This window comes from Salvia splendens, chromosome 10 (genome assembly GCF_004379255.2).
Source record: "Salvia splendens isolate huo1 chromosome 10, SspV2, whole genome shotgun sequence".
Lineage (NCBI taxonomy): Eukaryota > Viridiplantae > Streptophyta > Magnoliopsida > Lamiales > Lamiaceae > Salvia > Salvia splendens.
Window position 1 is genome coordinate 6,766,249 of NC_056041.1, and position 17,045 is coordinate 6,783,293.

General features: G+C 37.1%; 2 protein-coding genes across 3 annotated transcripts; both read left to right on the forward strand.

Moving 5' to 3' along the window:
• Window positions 1-203: 203 nt before the first annotated feature.
• Window positions 204-2,900, forward strand: LOC121750948 (GATA transcription factor 8-like). 2 transcript variants are annotated; one of them, XM_042145624.1, is made up of 3 exons: window positions 204-419; window positions 1,204-1,465; window positions 1,917-2,900. In XM_042145624.1, exons 2-3 carry the CDS (start codon window positions 1,238-1,240, stop codon window positions 2,622-2,624), a joined length of 936 nt encoding a protein of 311 aa, XP_042001558.1. In that variant the 5' UTR covers window positions 204-419; window positions 1,204-1,237; the 3' UTR covers window positions 2,625-2,900. The 2 variants fall into 2 exon arrangements, with proteins under 2 accessions (XP_042001558.1, XP_042001559.1); XM_042145625.1 differs by having other exon boundaries at window positions 204-414.
• A 2,283-nt stretch (window positions 2,901-5,183) lies between these two features.
• Window positions 5,184-7,778, forward strand: LOC121750887 (auxin response factor 18-like). Its single transcript, XM_042145540.1, has 3 exons — window positions 5,184-5,559; window positions 5,656-6,784; window positions 6,970-7,778. Exons 2-3 carry the CDS (start codon window positions 5,690-5,692, stop codon window positions 7,573-7,575), a joined length of 1,701 nt encoding a protein of 566 aa, XP_042001474.1. The 5' UTR covers window positions 5,184-5,559; window positions 5,656-5,689; the 3' UTR covers window positions 7,576-7,778.
• The last annotated feature ends 9,267 nt before the right edge of the window (window positions 7,779-17,045 follow it).

The window sequence follows — 17,045 nt, forward strand, 5'->3', positions numbered from 1 at the left end:
CCGATATGAGACAGTTATATGTTATATTTTTAGTTTCAATTGACAACAATACCCGTGTGCGCCCGCACATTTACACCTCCGATGGCGCTGTACATGCGATTGCGCGTAAATAGAGATAAGAGGGGAGGGGAAGCGCGGTAGGAGTGGTGTGGGACCCGTGCTCAAGCAAGCCTTTAACATCACGACAGTGAAGCCTGAGACTGCAATTGACAGCTTGCATTCAAGCCACGGTTTCACCTACCTATTTTTAGCCTTCCCTCTTTCAATTCCCTCCTCTCATATTGAAACACACACACACACATATATATACATACATAATTAGGCTGTAGCTCAGTTTAAAGTAGGGAGTGTGAGTGGTTCTAGCAGTGTTGTTTAAAGAAGAATCCCTCACTACCTATTTCATTGTATTTGGGGGTATGGTATGCCTCTGCATTTTCCTTTTCTGTGTCTTCTTCATTTATATGCTTTCCCTCACGTTTTTCAGCTCGTGCAAAATTAACGAAATGGGGTTTGTTTCTAAAAGGAATTTTATGGTTTTTTCCCTTATTGGTGAAGAAAAAAAATCAATTCAAATGGGAAAGTTTTGAATTCGTTGCATCATGCTCCATATATTGTATTTCATGAACCATTTGAGTTATTGAAAATGGGATTTGAATACTTATTCCGATTTCTGCAATTTTCCATTTTTGAGATATGCTAAAAATTGCTTTTAAGAAATTCCATTACTCATTATTTCATTCCTACAATTCTCTGCGTTTTTCTAGATTTTGAGAGGTTGGTTTCATTGTTCTGCACTTGGGCCTTGAAAATTCTCTCTCACTCTCTTTTTTTATGTTGAACTTGGCAAAATTTTATGTCGGTTGAGTTGTTGAATAAAGTCATATGTTCATATCTACTTTTGTTTGTGACTGATTGTAAATTGAGAAAAGAACTATGATAAGTTTTTGGAGGTTCTTGTTTGCAACTTGCAAGAATTCAAAAAATGCTTGTATTTGAAATAAGATTTTTCACCCTTTTGGTCCCAGCTCAGTATAAGCTGTCAAGCACAATCTTCTGATAATCCCTTCTCGAATTCTTACCGCCCCACATTTTTGAACTTGTATTCTCTAACGTTTTGGATTTGCTCTGTTTTTGTTTTTATCTACGTAGACAAACTAGTCCAAGTTCTTGTTATAACATCACATGTTTCTTGTTTTGTTGCAGTTATTGGCATTGGTGTAGTAGAGAAAGAGAGGTGATGGAGCCAGAGTTGATAGACGAAATCGATTGTGGAAACTTCTTCGACCAAATGGATGATTTGATTGACTTTCCCCCAGACAGTGAGTGTGGTGATGCTAATTTAGTTAGCTCCAGTGACTGCAAGGATTTCCCCACGTGGGGCGAGGCTCTGCAGGGCTGCGACTCCCTCTTCCCCGGCAGCCATGACAGCTCTGCCTCCGACCTTGCTGCTGAACTCTCTGTTCCGGTCAGCATCTTCTGCACTCTTAATGTCTATTGTGTTTAATGAATATTGAGTGGGATTTGTGCAGAAGAATCTGATAGCTAGAGATTCTAAATTCACATTAGTTTTGAATTTGATCATGTTGTCTTTTGGTAGAATATGTGTTATTGTGTTTGAGTTTGTTTGAGGTTGTTTCTTGCCATTCAGCATGTAATTTGATTATGAAAAAATAAAATGGATAAATGAACTTTACCTGCTTTTTCATGGTGAGGGTTCCTAAATTTATGAATGTCTTGATTCTGAAAATATCGATTTTGTGAGTTAATTTGATTCATCCAATGACTTTCTTGTTTATGTTTAAGTTTTTTGCTATACTAAACCGACATGATTTCTTATGTTTATGTTTACATTGTATATTTATTCTACCTTCATTTGTTTAACTTTGATCTGATTCTTGAACTGTTTGTTGTTGCAGTATGAGGATATAGTACAACTGGAGTGGCTTTCGACCTTTGTGGAGGATTCGTTTTCAGGCGGGGGGCTGACAGTTGGCAAAGAGAATCTGCGTGCCAGCAACGACTCACCACATAGCCAATTCCAAAGCTTGAGTCCAGTTTCAGTAGTCGAGAGCAGCAGCTGCAGCAGCAGTTCCTCCTCCGGGGGGAAGGTGATGCCTCTCAGCCCCTGCCATCGTGGCCCCCAACGTGCACGCAGCAAGCGCCCTCGACCAGCAACTTTCAACCCTCGGCCAGCAATTCAGCTCATCTCCCCCGCATCCTCTTATCAGGAGATCCCTCATGTTTCTTCTGCCCTCCACGGTGGGGTTTCATCAGAATCAAACAACTTTGCTGAGTCGTGGCCTGTGAAGAAGAGCAAGAAAATCAAGAGAACGCCTCCTGCAAATCCGACAGCAGCGAATCAAAACCCCCCTCCAGTCCGGAAATGCTTGCATTGTGAGATAACAAAGACTCCGCAGTGGAGGGCGGGGCCCATGGGCCCAAAGACGTTGTGCAATGCCTGTGGCGTTCGTTACAAGTCTGGGAGGCTGTTCCCTGAATACCGCCCAGCTGCTAGTCCAACCTTCGTCCCGTCTCTGCACTCAAACTCGCACAAGAAGGTGACCGAGATGAGATGCAAGGCTGAGACCAGAAGCGCAGCGGCTGCACCCAACACTTCAGTGTAGACGAGGCGTATCAGTTGGTGGTTTCCCTTCTCCATTGCTAGTCAGTCATGCAGGTTATGCCATTTGTTTGTTCTTTAGTTCTTTGTAAATTGATGTAAGGAAGGGATAGGAGCTTTATAATTCATCATAATTTAGCTAGTCCGGGGCGAGGAGGAAGGCTTGGTTAGGTCCTTGAAATTTATAGCATTTCCAGCAAGTTTTGGTGGAAATTCTTTTTGCAGTTGATTTGCTTGTAGTGTTGATCTTGAACTGGTAATGGAGTTGGAGTTAAGTTCATGTCTGCTTTTTGCACATTTTGTGTCTTGCAATCTTCCTACTTCCTACCTTTTTATTTCAAAATGAGTTTTTATTTTATCCAATCTCTATAAGTTAGGTTGAAATTTTAAAAAAATGTCGAATTGTGGGAATGATAGAACATTGAACTGAATATATAAAGTATTGCATTCGTCATTAATTTAATTGTGCTAAAAAAGAAAGTTTTAGTGATTCTAAGAAGTGCATTCATCCATGAAGGAGGAGCATTCTCTATAGATCTTTGCGATTCAAGGGTTGTGTGTATGTGAAGAGGTGCAAACTTAAAAAGCTTACTCGAAATTGTACAAAAAGAATATTAAAGTACTTCTTCTTACATAAGAGTGAGTAGAAGTTGTGAGCTTTGGACTCGAAGGAAGCGTTTTATTTTGTTTTGATTTAATTAAGTAATAAGATATGATTGAGAATTTAATTGAATCAAATATTTAGTTTCCATGAATTGATTAGGCTCGTGCTTGATAAACTACAGAGCAGGTATAATTTAAACTTGTTTATAATTGTATGACTATAATCATTTACCGAGTATGCCTAACAATAATCCAATTACATATTGTACACATATATTTTACATATTACCATGAAACCAATCACATTAGATTGCTGCTAAAATGTTTTTCTTGGTAGCATGGTTGAAAATGAGACCAACACAAAATGTGAAGTTGTTGGATTTTGATGGGATGTGGAAACTAATTCTATTATATTGATTTCGACAAAGCCATTTACATATGTTTGGACTCCAAATAAATGAAGGGTCCATTTAAATTCAAATGTAAGATTAGGCCTTCTATTTTGATGGGCTTCTTATTTACGCCTTTCTATTAGCTCCATATAAGCCACATTATGATGTCTATTTTTTAGTGAGGAAATGCAATTTATATTTCATGTACTACATACAATTTGATCATCATTATTATTACATGAGTAATGGGTAACCTAAACGCCACCTTTGAATGACAGACATAGTTTGATTCTCTTCATCACGTTTTAGGGAAAAAATAAAAAAATATACTAATACGGTTACTTGATTATAAAAATAACATACCAACTAGAATGATGAAAAACATATTGACCTTAGAAGAGAAATGATGGTTATGAAGTCATTATCTCAATTCAAACCTATATTATAGTTTTCCATGATACGTGAAATTTTCATTTTATATATGAAATGCAGAAATGGTGACTGAATGCCTAACTCTATTTTCATAGTATTTTAATTAATTCATCCCTTATACATACATAAATATATAACTCAAAAATGAGTTGACTAAGTAGCGTTAATGGTGACATTATGCTATAAAACCAAATTACTACACCAACAGTGTTAATAGTGACCTTCAACTACCAACCGGCTTGCATAATTAACACTAATTTAGTGTTGCTTCCTCAAAGATTAGCACTAATTACAAGTGTTTCCCTAGTCGCCGATCACTTTTGGCTTATCTTGTACCTCTATGCTAGTGTCATTGCTCAACTCTCACAATTTTCAATTTTTATAATATGGTCGGAAATATGATATACTTCTAATTAATTGGGCATAAAATATTTTGTAGAATAATTTTAATTAGAAAAGGCTATATTTATTATTTATTTAAAGTCGTAATCAATTTATTCTTGTTTCCAGTGTTGCTTTAGTTTCCCACCGGTCTACCTTCTGATTTTCAAACATATGGACATTTAACCGAAAATCATAATTACGCCCTCGTTTTGAATTAATTTAGTCACTAATTAAATTGTACCGCATTTCTTTATCAAAATAATCTTATTTAATATTCATGAAAATGATGTATGAAGAAATAAATAAGGACAAAATAGAATAAATATCAATATATGTGTGATTTTAATACAGGGCTTTTCCCTTACCACTAATTTCGGCAATATTTGAAGCAAACATTAATCACAGCTCAAACTCAAATTTGTTACATTTGAAGATCGAATATATACCACCTCCCATAATTTAAAACTTTTCGAGAAAGTCAATTTATTATTCATTCTACACTATTTCAATAATTTTCATTAAAAATTAATCATTACAATTTTCAAAAAGACTTGTGCGTTTGATGATTTATATACTCCTAATTAATTTACTTGCCGCAGATTTTGAACGACTCTGTAATTGGTTTGAACTTTGAACTATAAATTTCGAACAAATCGAGAAAGAGTAAAGCATAAGATGCAAGAAATGTTCTTCTACATTCGTGTAGAAGTTTGAAGGCAAAAAAAGCACTCAACCACATCAAAATCGGAAAATCCCACTATAAATAAATAGGGACGCTTAATTTTTCTGCATCATTTGTCATTATCATTTTCCTCTGCCACCTTCTGGTCGGCAAGTCACAAACCAAAGCTCAACTTCACTTGTCTCCTCATTTCGCCCCCCTCTCTCTCTAGAACTCACTGTTGTGTGTTTTGTCTGGTTTCTCTGTCTGTCCCTATATTTTCATGAAACTCTGCATAAATTCCCACTCTCTTCTCCCTCAACCATCACTCCTCCTCCACCTTTTTGCTCTTTCTTCAAGTAAAAGATCCCATTTCACTTCCATCCTTGTCACGCCTTTATAAATTTGAAGGGCCCCCTCACAAAATTACAAAGTTCTTACCTTTTCAAGATTTCCAAGCTAAAAAGGTGCTTTGTGACTTCATTACATTCCAATTTCATGCCTTTTTACTGTTTTCTTCAATGAAAGATTCAATTTTTAACGGAAATCCTTTTCCCCTGCAGAAATTCGTGAGGTGGGATTGAGTAATTTGAAGAAATGATTAACGTGATGCATTCATTGAGCAAGCCCATGAATCAAATGGAAAGTTGCTTGGATCCTCAGCTATGGCATGCCTGCGCCGGTGGGATGGCTCAAATCCCACCACCGAATTCCAAGGTCTATTATTTCCCTCAAGGTCACGCTGAACACGCCAATGAGAATGTTGATTTTCTGAAATTTCCTAGAATTGCGCCTCTTATGCTGTGTAGAGTTGAATCTATTAAGTACTTGGCTGATTCTGAGAGTGATGAAGTTTTTGCTAAAATCAGATTAGTGCCTCTGTTAGGGAATGAATCTGGTGTGTGTGATGATGGGGGAAGGGTTGATGGTAATGAGGAGAGAGAGAAAACCAATTCATTTGCAAAGACATTGACTCAGTCTGATGCAAACAATGGTGGTGGTTTCTCTGTCCCTAGGTATTGTGCTGAGACTATATTTCCTAGGTTGGATTACTCTGCTGAGCCCCCCGTTCAGACAATCTTGGTTAGGGATGTTCATGGGGCTGTTTGGAAGTTTAGGCACATCTATAGGGGGACTCCTCGGCGCCACCTTCTCACCACCGGTTGGAGCAATTTTGTGAACCATAAGAAGCTCGTGGCCGGGGATTCAATCGTGTTCTTGAGGGCTGATAATGGGGAGTTATGTGTTGGGATACGCAGGGCCAAGAGGGGTATCGGTGGTGGAGCTGAGGTCTTGAGTGGATGGAACACGGGGATCCCTGCCTTGCAAGGGGGATTCTCGGGTTTTCTTGGTGAGAGTGTGGGCTTATGCAGGAGACGGGGTGGGGGTGAGATGGGGTTGAAGGAGAAGGGTAATGTGAAGGCTAAGGTTGTTGTTGAGGCAGCTAGTGTTGCTGCTAATGGCCAGCCTTTTGAGGTTGTTTACTACCCTCGTGCTGGCTCGCCGGAGTTTGTGGTTAGGGAGTCGGCTGTTAGGGCTGCAATGAGGGTGCAGTGGTGCCCGAGGATGAGGTTTAAGATGGCCTTTGAGACGGAGGATTCGTCTAGGATCAGCTGGTTCATGGGAACCATTTCCTCAGTTCAAGTTGATGATCCAATTCATTGGCCTAATTCTCCTTGGAGACTTCTTCAGGTAACCTTTGATCTCATCTTGTTTTGAATGATCCATGCTTTGTTGTTGATCACATTTTATGCTAAATGATGTTATATTTGTAATGTTGATTTTCATCTAGAGATTTGTGTAGAATGATGAGTTTTGAGATATTCTTGGATTAGATTCATGGCTTCTCAAACTGTTTAGGCCAATTGCATTTGTAGGTGGTTTGGGATGAGCCTGATTTACTGCACAATGTGAAGAGAGTGAATCCTTGGTTGGTTGAATTGGTGTTGAATATGGCAGCAGGCCACGGCCTCTCCCGGTTCTCTCCACCAAGGAAGAGGCCGCGGCCGCCTCTGCCAACGGAGTTCCAACTCCCGATGGGGACACTTGTTACCAACCCCTTCAGTCCTAGCAGCCCCTTGTGTTGTCTACCGGACCACATTCCTGCAGGTGTACAGGGAGCCAGGCATGCTCAATCCGAGAAACTGCAGCCGTTTGATTTCAAGCTGCTCGACTACGCTGCTCAATCTCCTACACTCCTCACCAGCTACCCTCTCCCAAATCCCAACTGTGATGCCTCACTGAGAATGGGGAGTTCTCCGCATGAGGTGAAGAAAAGCAACGAGGCCAAGGCACCGATGTTTCTTCTGTTCGGGCAACCAATTCTCAATGCAGAGCAAATCTCCCAGAGCCACTCTGCAGACACAGAAGGCGACAGCTCAGATGGAAATCAAGAAAACACAGCAAATGCATCCAACGCCTCGGGGTCGGCTGTCATTCAGAATTTCCCACCAGAGGCCTCATCGGATGGAGAGTTCCCATGATTCGACGACCAAAACGCCTTATCTAGAGGTGGATTTTTGATGGTTTATTATTTCAGTTGTACAGTTTGATCAAACTATTGTTGTAGGGTTACAATTTTGAAGTAGTGGGGAAAATCAATCCCTTTGGAGCAAAACTAGTACTACTAATTTGTTCATGCATGAACTCACTTTTTACTATAAATATTTTTCATTGTGACTTATAATTATTTGGTTAGTACATCTACTCTCTGTTTTAGTCTCCAGCCATTGCTATAAATGAAGTTAGTCATTTGAACCAAAAAAAATCCTAAATTCATTAATTCAACCATACATCACTTTCGCAAAGTAGACGTGTGATGGGAGAAACCCTAATTAATCAAACACATTATTAAAGTTATTAAACAACAATCAACCCATTTCTTATAACATGAGACTATCAAACTTCAAACTATGTAAAGGCTCCTCTAACATGTGTCATTTATTTTAGACCTAACGAATCTTTTTCGGTCCAAATTTATGTTCTCAAATGATCAAATCACCACTAGATTTCAAATATTGTACTATTTCTATTTCACTCAACATTTGAGAATAGTGAATGCATAAAATATGATATCGGAGTTAAACGATCTCTGCTGTCATTTATAAGATCCCAAGTTGGACTTCAAATTAAAATCCCAAGAATAGGCAAGAATTCAATGTCCAATTCTGAAGCCGCATGAGTAGGGCGAGATCAAATTGGGATTTGAGTCTGATTGTTTTTTATTAGTGAGGTAATTAATAATGAAGTAAGGAGTAAGTATGGCCAATGGCTCTAATCCCAATTGCTTGTTACAGATGTCTTTGAGTAAAAAAAGTGTATTGTCCCAAGCTTATTGAAAATTGAATTGACCGAAAATCGCTCAATAGTATTATTTTGTCATAAGGAGAGATCAGGCCTAATTATTTGCGTATGACAATAATGTAAGTAGTAATAAAAAAATGGTTAATTTGGGAGGAAGCATTTATTGTGTTAATTAATTGGTTAATTAAGAGAAGAAAACATAAGGAAATGGGCTCACGTGAGAAGCCTCGAATAGTCAAGGCCCAGAAACAACGCTTGCGCCGTGTTGACGCTCGGGCCATTTTCTCACATTAAATCAACAAAGTCAAACTCGATTTGCTCTAATTAATATAGTACGGAGTAGTATTTTATTTTCTATTTAAAATTGGAACATAATATAAAATGGGTGTGTGCGGAGACAACTATCCTTGGAATGTGTTGGATAAGATTGTTTCGGAAAGCAAATGTCCCTCTTAGGCTAAGTAATGAAGATAAATATTTCGCCAATAAATAAATTAATTTGATCAAATTGTCTAGAAGCTTGAACGAAAGAGGAGTAGAGTTGATCCAAAAATGATTTACTAACTGAGATTTAATTATATCTAAAGAAATTTAATAGAATTATCTATTGAATAACATTCAAGAGGCGTTAATAATAATATTTATAGAAAAATTTAATAGAATTATCCATTATCTTTGTATGAAAGAAAATAGAATCTCCAATCACGAGATCAAGGTAATAATAATATAATATTTATAGAAAAATTAATTGGGATCTTGAATTTTAGGGTTCATAATGGGTAATTTTGCAAACACGAAGCATGCTATTGATGATGCACGAGGGGAAAGCGTTGAATGAGAGACATTAATTATTGTTGCAATATTTCATGGCCGTATAAATTAATGTTTATTAGTATATGATTGTTTATGCTTAAAAAGAAGAGTGATGCTAAATGGTCATAATGTAGCCGGCCATAAAGAGTTAATTTAGTCCATTTTCATGTATAAAAAAATAAAATTACCGATATAAACTTATATGTGTGTGAATGGATTTGTGAGTTGATACTTATCTTTGAATTTCATTACGTAAAACACATTAATATCACGAATTACTATATACGTTGAGCAACAATCAAGAAATGACAGTAGTAATAAGTTGAGCAAAAACTACGAAAGAGCAACACTAACATGTTGAGCAACATATAATGAATATGATATAAAAGTAAACTCAAGTAGTATTAAACCAAAAATTTTAAAAAAAATCAATTTTTCTTGTTATTTAATTAATTTATGGCTGGCCATAATATGTGATGTGTAATTTTCGAGCTTTTATATTAATGGATTAAGAACACACAAGTTTAATTAAATAGCTCTAATATTACAACCTATCTACAAGAGTACATAGTCAGCTGTAGTACTTCGAGTGTCGAACCACAGGGAGGCGTAGGTTATTTAACAAGAATTGACAAGATTAATAAACTAAATTTAAAAACTAAAGTATGGAAATGGAGAAACTCAAGAGATTGAGAACATTGCTCCTAATATGCTCCATATGTGAATTAACTTAATTGACCAATTAACCTATGGATTAAAGATTAATCTAATGAAAGTTGTAATAAACTCGTTCATTCTACTCACACTGAACATGTTCGTAAATGCTTGAATTTAACCTTGCTGAACACTAAGATCAAATTCGTACTCGTCGGATTATCACTCCTACAGACGCATAGTAAGCTCTAATCCAACTTCTACGTTCTAACGTACATGATTCATTTACAAAATCAATTAAACATTCCTACAGACGCATAGTAAATGTCCAACAATTATTGTAACGACATGTAAATCAACTTATCCAAGATTCATATGCTGAACACGATACAAATCTCAAACTCTTTATCTACGTTTCCACCTTTTAACCAAGTTAAAGAGACATTGGCTAAAAGACAAGATTGAATCATAAATCAAGCCGGAATTATAATTCAACGTAATAAGCACCGTAGAAAAGATCATAGAATAATATTAATCCATAGAATCCTAAAGTAATTCACATCTTTCACAAATTAGGAGCAACAGAAGAGCTTAGTCTAAGCACATGGTAATAATAACAATTAAAACCGTAGGAAGCTTGCTCTTGTTGGGTAGAATGGAGATATGGAGATGGATCGTCGGAATATTGGTCGGAATTTCTTCCTTATCTTCTTCCTCCTCTCTTTCTCTCCATTCTGTCACCAGCCGTCTCCCTCCAATCCGTCACATCCACCCCCTTTTCTCAGTTTTTGTTCCATCATTAATGCTCTCCCCAAAAACCGTCCCATCACTCTCTTTCTCTGCAGCTTTTTCCTCTCTCTCACCTCTCCTAGAACCGCTCAAGTAACTGCTATTGCAGTTAGAATTGAATGACCCGGCCGGGTGGATTATTGGGCATAATATTCACCCGGCCGGGTGGCCAATTTTGAGGACTTGCTGGAATTTTCATATTTTAAACATCATACCCGGCCGGGTGAATTATTAGGCATAAAATACACCCGGCCGGGTGGCCAATTTTTAGAGCTTTCTGGATGACTTTTTCACAATCCGAGCTTCATTCTTTGTTTCACCATTTATTCTTCTTCCTACACCACAAAACATACTTTTGCAAGCATCAAATTATATAAATCATGTAAAGTTAGGGGAATAAAAATGTACAATTTGATTCACATCAAATACCCCCAAACTTATTTGCTTGCTCGTCCTCGAGCAAGATCACAATAAACACAAAACTTTAAAGCTCAGCTCACAAAAGTTTTCAAAAGAGTGAATCACATAGAGACATGAATGACAAAATCTAAACCCCCAATAATTCCATTCAAGATTTCTCACTCTCATGAACCATCACTCATCAACCTAGAACTTCAAGTCATGGTGCATTTCAAAGTAAGTCCAAACATGTGATCATACAACTCAAACCGTCATCATTGACTCGTCAAGCATTACTTACCACATAGACTTGCGGATTTCAAATCAAACTTCAAAAACTCTACCAAGTTATTTACAAAACATCCACAAGCATCAACAATAAGGTCCAAGGTCTTAATTCAAGGTTGTAATGGGGCTAGGGATGAGGTAGGATAAATATGAATAGTAGCTCAAAGGCTACACATTTGAGTGCCAAATTCTTCCCTCCTACAACTTCCTTCCAAAGATCAAACAACAAAATATTACAACCAAATTCTCACTCCCCCAAGCTTGAGATCAAATCTAGACAAGATTACATATTACACAAATATAGAAGCTCTAACTTTATTTCATCAAACTTTTTCTTCTTTCTTTTTTTTCTAGAAAAGACCTCGACTTTTGCAAATTTGGAGGTCGTCTTTTTCTTTCTTTTTGTTTCCTTTTTTTTCTCTAAGAACTTTATTCTTTTCACTTATACATTACATCAAGTCTAAAAATGTCTACACTTTACAATTCACCACCCCAACACTCAAAACTCAAACCACAAAGCTCAAACTTGTCTTTAGCACCCAAATAGTAGCAAGGTCTATTGATGAGGCTAAAATGAGGCTTATTTAAGTGGCTAAGTGATTGGCTAAGTGTTTACACAAATGATAGGAAATTAAGCTCAAAGTGGCTTCTAGGGGATCATGTGTAGGACTAGGCATGTGATCATTTGTCCATAGAGTTCATCCTAGTGCCTTATCCTCCCATATCGTTGACACAAATGAATACAAGCACGCAACTCGATAAAGCAAATCAATTCAAGATAATTTCCACAAGACATATGACTTTCATACTCTCCTCAACTCAAGAAATCGGATGTAATCACAACATGCTCTTTCAAATAAATACATGCACAGCTTCTATCCATCCTAAGCTTCAAAGATCAAGTAAGATCAAGCAAGATTTCCCAACCAGAAAGCCGAAGATATAGCATGCACCCGTCAATTACATGATTCACAACACATTTAGCATAGAATACACCCCACAAACATGCATCATGCAAAGAAACTCGTTCAACCCCCCCCCCCCCAAACTTGAATGCTTCATTGTCCTCAATGCAAGCAAAAAGAACTTAAAAAGTAAAGGGAAAAGAAGACTCCCCCAAACTTGGCATAATGTCCATAGTGCATTCGGGTGGGAGGGTGGGGTATATTCTTTTGTGGGTGTGCTTCCACCTAAGCTCCATGTTGCTCCTACACAAACAAAAAAAAATTAAAACAACAAAAAAAAATAAAATACTCAATTCATAAAAATACATCGAAGGAAAGAATTGAGCGAACAAAACCCTCGATTTATTAAGAGAAAATAAAGAAAACTAAAAACTCATTGGGTTGCCTCCCAACTAGCGCCTTTGTTTAAAGTCGTTGGCTCGACTTAGTCTTCTAGCTACAACTCTGAAACAAAAAAATTAAAAAGTTAGAAAACTATACAAAAATAAAAACAAAAGAATCCTAATTAAATAACCAGTTGCCTCCCCGGCAACGGCGCCAAAACTTGATGTGTAATTTTCGAGCTTTTATATTAATGGATTAAGAACACACAAGTTTAATTAAATAGCTCTAATATTACAACCTATCTGCAAGAGTACAGAGTCAGCTGTAGTACTTCGAGTGTCGAACCACAGGGAGTCGTAGGTTATTTAACAAGAATTGACAAGATTAATAAACTAAATTTAAAAACTAAAGTATGGAAATGGAGAAACTCAAGAGATTGAGAACATTGCTCCTAATATGCTCCATATGTGAATTAACTTTTGACCAATTAACCTATGGATTAAAGATTAATCTAATGAAAGTTGTAATAAACTCGTTCATTCTACTCACACTGAACATGTTCGTAGATGCTTGAATTTAACCTTGCTGAACACTAAGATCAAATTCGTACTCGTCGGATTATCACTCCTACAGACGCATAGTAAGCTCTAATCCAACTTCTACGTTCTAACGTACATGATTCATTTACAAAATCAATTAAACATTCCTACAGACGCATAGTAAATGTCCAACAATTATTGTAACGACATGTAAATCAACTTATCCAAGATTCATATGCTGAACACGATACAAATCTCAAACTCTTTATCTACGTTTCCACCTTTTAACCAAGTTAAAGAGACATTGGCTAAAAGACAAGATTGAATCATAAATCAAGCCGGAATTATAATTCAACGTAATAAGCACCGTAGAAAAGATCATAGAATAATATTAATCCATAGAATCCTAAAGTAATTCACATCTTTCACAAATTAGGAGCAACAGAAGAGCTTAGTCTAAGCACATGGTAATAATAACAATTAAAACCGTAGGAAGCTTGCTCTTGTTGGGTAGAATGGAGATATGGAGATGGATCGTCGGAATATTGGTCGGAATTTCTTCCTTATCTTCTTCCTCCTCTCTTTCTCTCCATTCTGTCACCAGCCGTCTCCCTCCAATCCGTCACATCCACCCCCTTTTCTCAGTTTTTGTTCCATCATTAATGCTCTCCCCAAAAACCGTCCCATCACTCTCTTTCTCTGCAGCTTTTTCCTCTCTCTCACCTCTCCTAGAACCGCTCAAGTAACTGCTATTGCAGTTAGAATTGAATGACCCGGCCGGGTGGATTATTGGGCATAATATTCACCCGGCCGGGTGGCCAATTTTGAGGACTTGCTGGAATTTTCATATTTTAAACATCATACCCGGCCGGGTGAATTATTAGGCATAAAATACACCCGGCCGGGTGGCCAATTTTTAGAGCTTTCTGGATGACTTTTTCACAATCCGAGCTTCATTCTTTGTTTCACCATTTATTCTTCTTCCTACACCACAAAACATACTTTTGCAAGCATCAAATTATATAAATCATGTAAAGTTAGGGGAATAAAAATGTACAATTTGATTCACATCAAATACCCCCAAACTTATTTGCTTGCTCGTCCTCGAGCAAGATCACAATAAACACAAAACTTTAAAGCTCAGCTCACAAAAGTTTTCAAAAGAGTGAATCACATAGAGACATGAATGACAAAATCTAAACCCCCAATAATTCCATTCAAGATTTCTCACTCTCATGAACCATCACTCATCAACCTAGAACTTCAAGTCATGGTGCATTTCAAAGTAAGTCCAAACATGTGATCATACAACTCAAACCGTCATCATTGACTCGTCAAGCATTACTTACCACATAGACTTGCGGATTTCAAATCAAACTTCAAAAACTCTACCAAGTTATTTACAAAACATCCACAAGCATCAACAATAAGGTCCAAGGTCTTAATTCAAGGTTGTAATGGGGCTAGGGATGAGGTAGGATAAATATGAATAGTAGCTCAAAGGCTACACATTTGAGTGCCAAATTCTTCCCTCCTACAACTTCCTTCCAAAGATCAAACAACAAAATATTACAACCAAATTCTCACTCCCCCAAGCTTGAGATCAAATCTAGACAAGATTACATATTACACAAATATAGAAGCTCTAACTTTATTTCATCAAACTTTTTCTTCTTTCTTTTTTTTCTAGAAAAGACCTCGACTTTTGCAAATTTGGAGGTCGTCTTTTTCTTTCTTTTTGTTTCCTTTTTTTTCTCTAAGAACTTTATTCTTTTCACTTATACATTACATCAAGTCTAAAAATGTCTACACTTTACAATTCACCACCCCAACACTCAAAACTCAAACCACAAAGCTCAAACTTGTCTTTAGCACCCAAATAGTAGCAAGGTCTATTGATGAGGCTAAAATGAGGCTTATTTAAGTGGCTAAGTGATTGGCTAAGTGTTTACACAAATGATAGGAAATTAAGCTCAAAGTGGCTTCTAGGGGATCATGTGTAGGACTAGGCATGTGATCATTTGTCCATAGAGTTCATCCTAGTGCCTTATCCTCCCATATCGTTGACACAAATGAATACAAGCACGCAACTCGATAAAGCAAATCAATTCAAGATAATTTCCACAAGACATATGACTTTCATACTCTCCTCAACTCAAGAAATCGGATGTAATCACAACATGCTCTTTCAAATAAATACATGCACAGCTTCTATCCATCCTAAGCTTCAAAGATCAAGTAAGATCAAGCAAGATTTCCCAACCAGAAAGCCGAAGATATAGCATGCACCCGTCAATTACATGATTCACAACACATTTAGCATAGAATACACCCCACAAACATGCATCATGCAAAGAAACTCGTTCAACCCCCCCCCCCCAAACTTGAATGCTTCATTGTCCTCAATGCAAGCAAAAAGAACTTAAAAAGTAAAGGGAAAAGAAGACTCCCCCAAACTTGGCATAATGTCCATAGTGCATTCGGGTGGGAGGGTGGGGTATATTCTTTTGTGGGTGTGCTTCCACCTAAGCTCCATGTTGCTCCTACACAAACAAAAAAAAATTAAAACAACAAAAAAAAATAAAATACTCAATTCATAAAAATACATCGAAGGAAAGAATTGAGCGAACAAAACCCTCGATTTATTAAGAGAAAATAAAGAAAACTAAAAACTCATTGGGTTGCCTCCCAACTAGCGCCTTTGTTTAAAGTCGTTGGCTCGACTTAGTCTTCTAGCTACAACTCTGAAACAAAAAAATTAAAAAGTTAGAAAACTATACAAAAATAAAAACAAAAGAATCCTAATTAAATAACCAGTTGCCTCCCCGGCAACGGCGCCAAAACTTGATGTGTAATTTTCGAGCTTTTATATTAATGGATTAAGAACACACAAGTTTAATTAAATAGCTCTAATATTACAACCTATCTGCAAGAGTACAGAGTCAGCTGTAGTACTTCGAGTGTCGAACCACAGGGAGGCGTAGGTTATTTAACAAGAATTGACAAGATTAATAAACTAAATTTAAAAACTAAAGTATGGAAATGGAGAAACTCAAGAGATTGAGAACATTGCTCCTAATATGCTCCATATGTGAATTAACTTAATTGACCAATTAACCTATGGATTAAAGATTAATCTAATGAAAGTTGTAATAAACTCGTTCATTCTACTCACACTGAACATGTTCGTAAATGCTTGAATTTAACCTTGCTGAACACTAAGATCAAATTCGTACTCGTCGGATTATCACTCCTACAGACGCATAGTAAGCTCTAATCCAACTTCTACGTTCTAACGTACATGATTCATTTACAAAATCAATTAAACATTCCTACAGACGCATAGTAAATGTCCAACAATTATTGTAACGACATGTAAATCAACTTATCCAATATTCATATGCTGAACACGATACAAATCTCAAACTCTTTATCTACGTTTCCACCTTTTAACCAAGTTAAAGAGACATTGGCTAAAAGACAAGATTGAATCATAAATCAGGCCGGAATTATAATTCAACGTAATAAGCACCGTAGAAAAGATCATAGAATAATATTAATCCATAGAATCCTAAAGTAATTCACATCTTTCACAAATTAGGAGCAACGGAAGAGCTTAGTCTAAGCACATGGTAATAATAACAATTAAAACCGTAGGAAGCTTGCTCTTGTTGGGTAGAATGGAGATATGGAGATGGATCGTCGGAATATTGGTCGGAATTTCTTCCTTATCTTCTTCCTCCTCTCTTTCTCTCCATTCTGTCACCAGCCGTCTCCCTCCAATCCGTCACATCCACCCCCTTTTCTCAGTTTTTGTTCCATCATTAATGCTCTCCCCAAAAACCGTCCCATCACTCTCTTTCTCTGCAGCTTTTTCCT

Bases quoted from the DNA above. Each gene is read 5' to 3' on its own strand.
- LOC121750948 (XM_042145624.1), top strand. From the start codon at position 1,238: ATGGAGCCAGAGTTGATAGACGAAATCGATTGTGGAAACTTCTTCGAC. The intron at 1,466-1,916 runs GTCAGCATCTTC...TTGTTGTTGCAG, and splicing joins CTGCTGAACTCTCTGTTCCG to TATGAGGATATAGTACAACT.
- LOC121750887 (XM_042145540.1), top strand. From the start codon at position 5,690: ATGATTAACGTGATGCATTCATTGAGCAAGCCCATGAATCAAATGGAA. The intron at 6,785-6,969 runs GTAACCTTTGAT...TTGCATTTGTAG, and splicing joins CTCCTTGGAGACTTCTTCAG to GTGGTTTGGGATGAGCCTGA.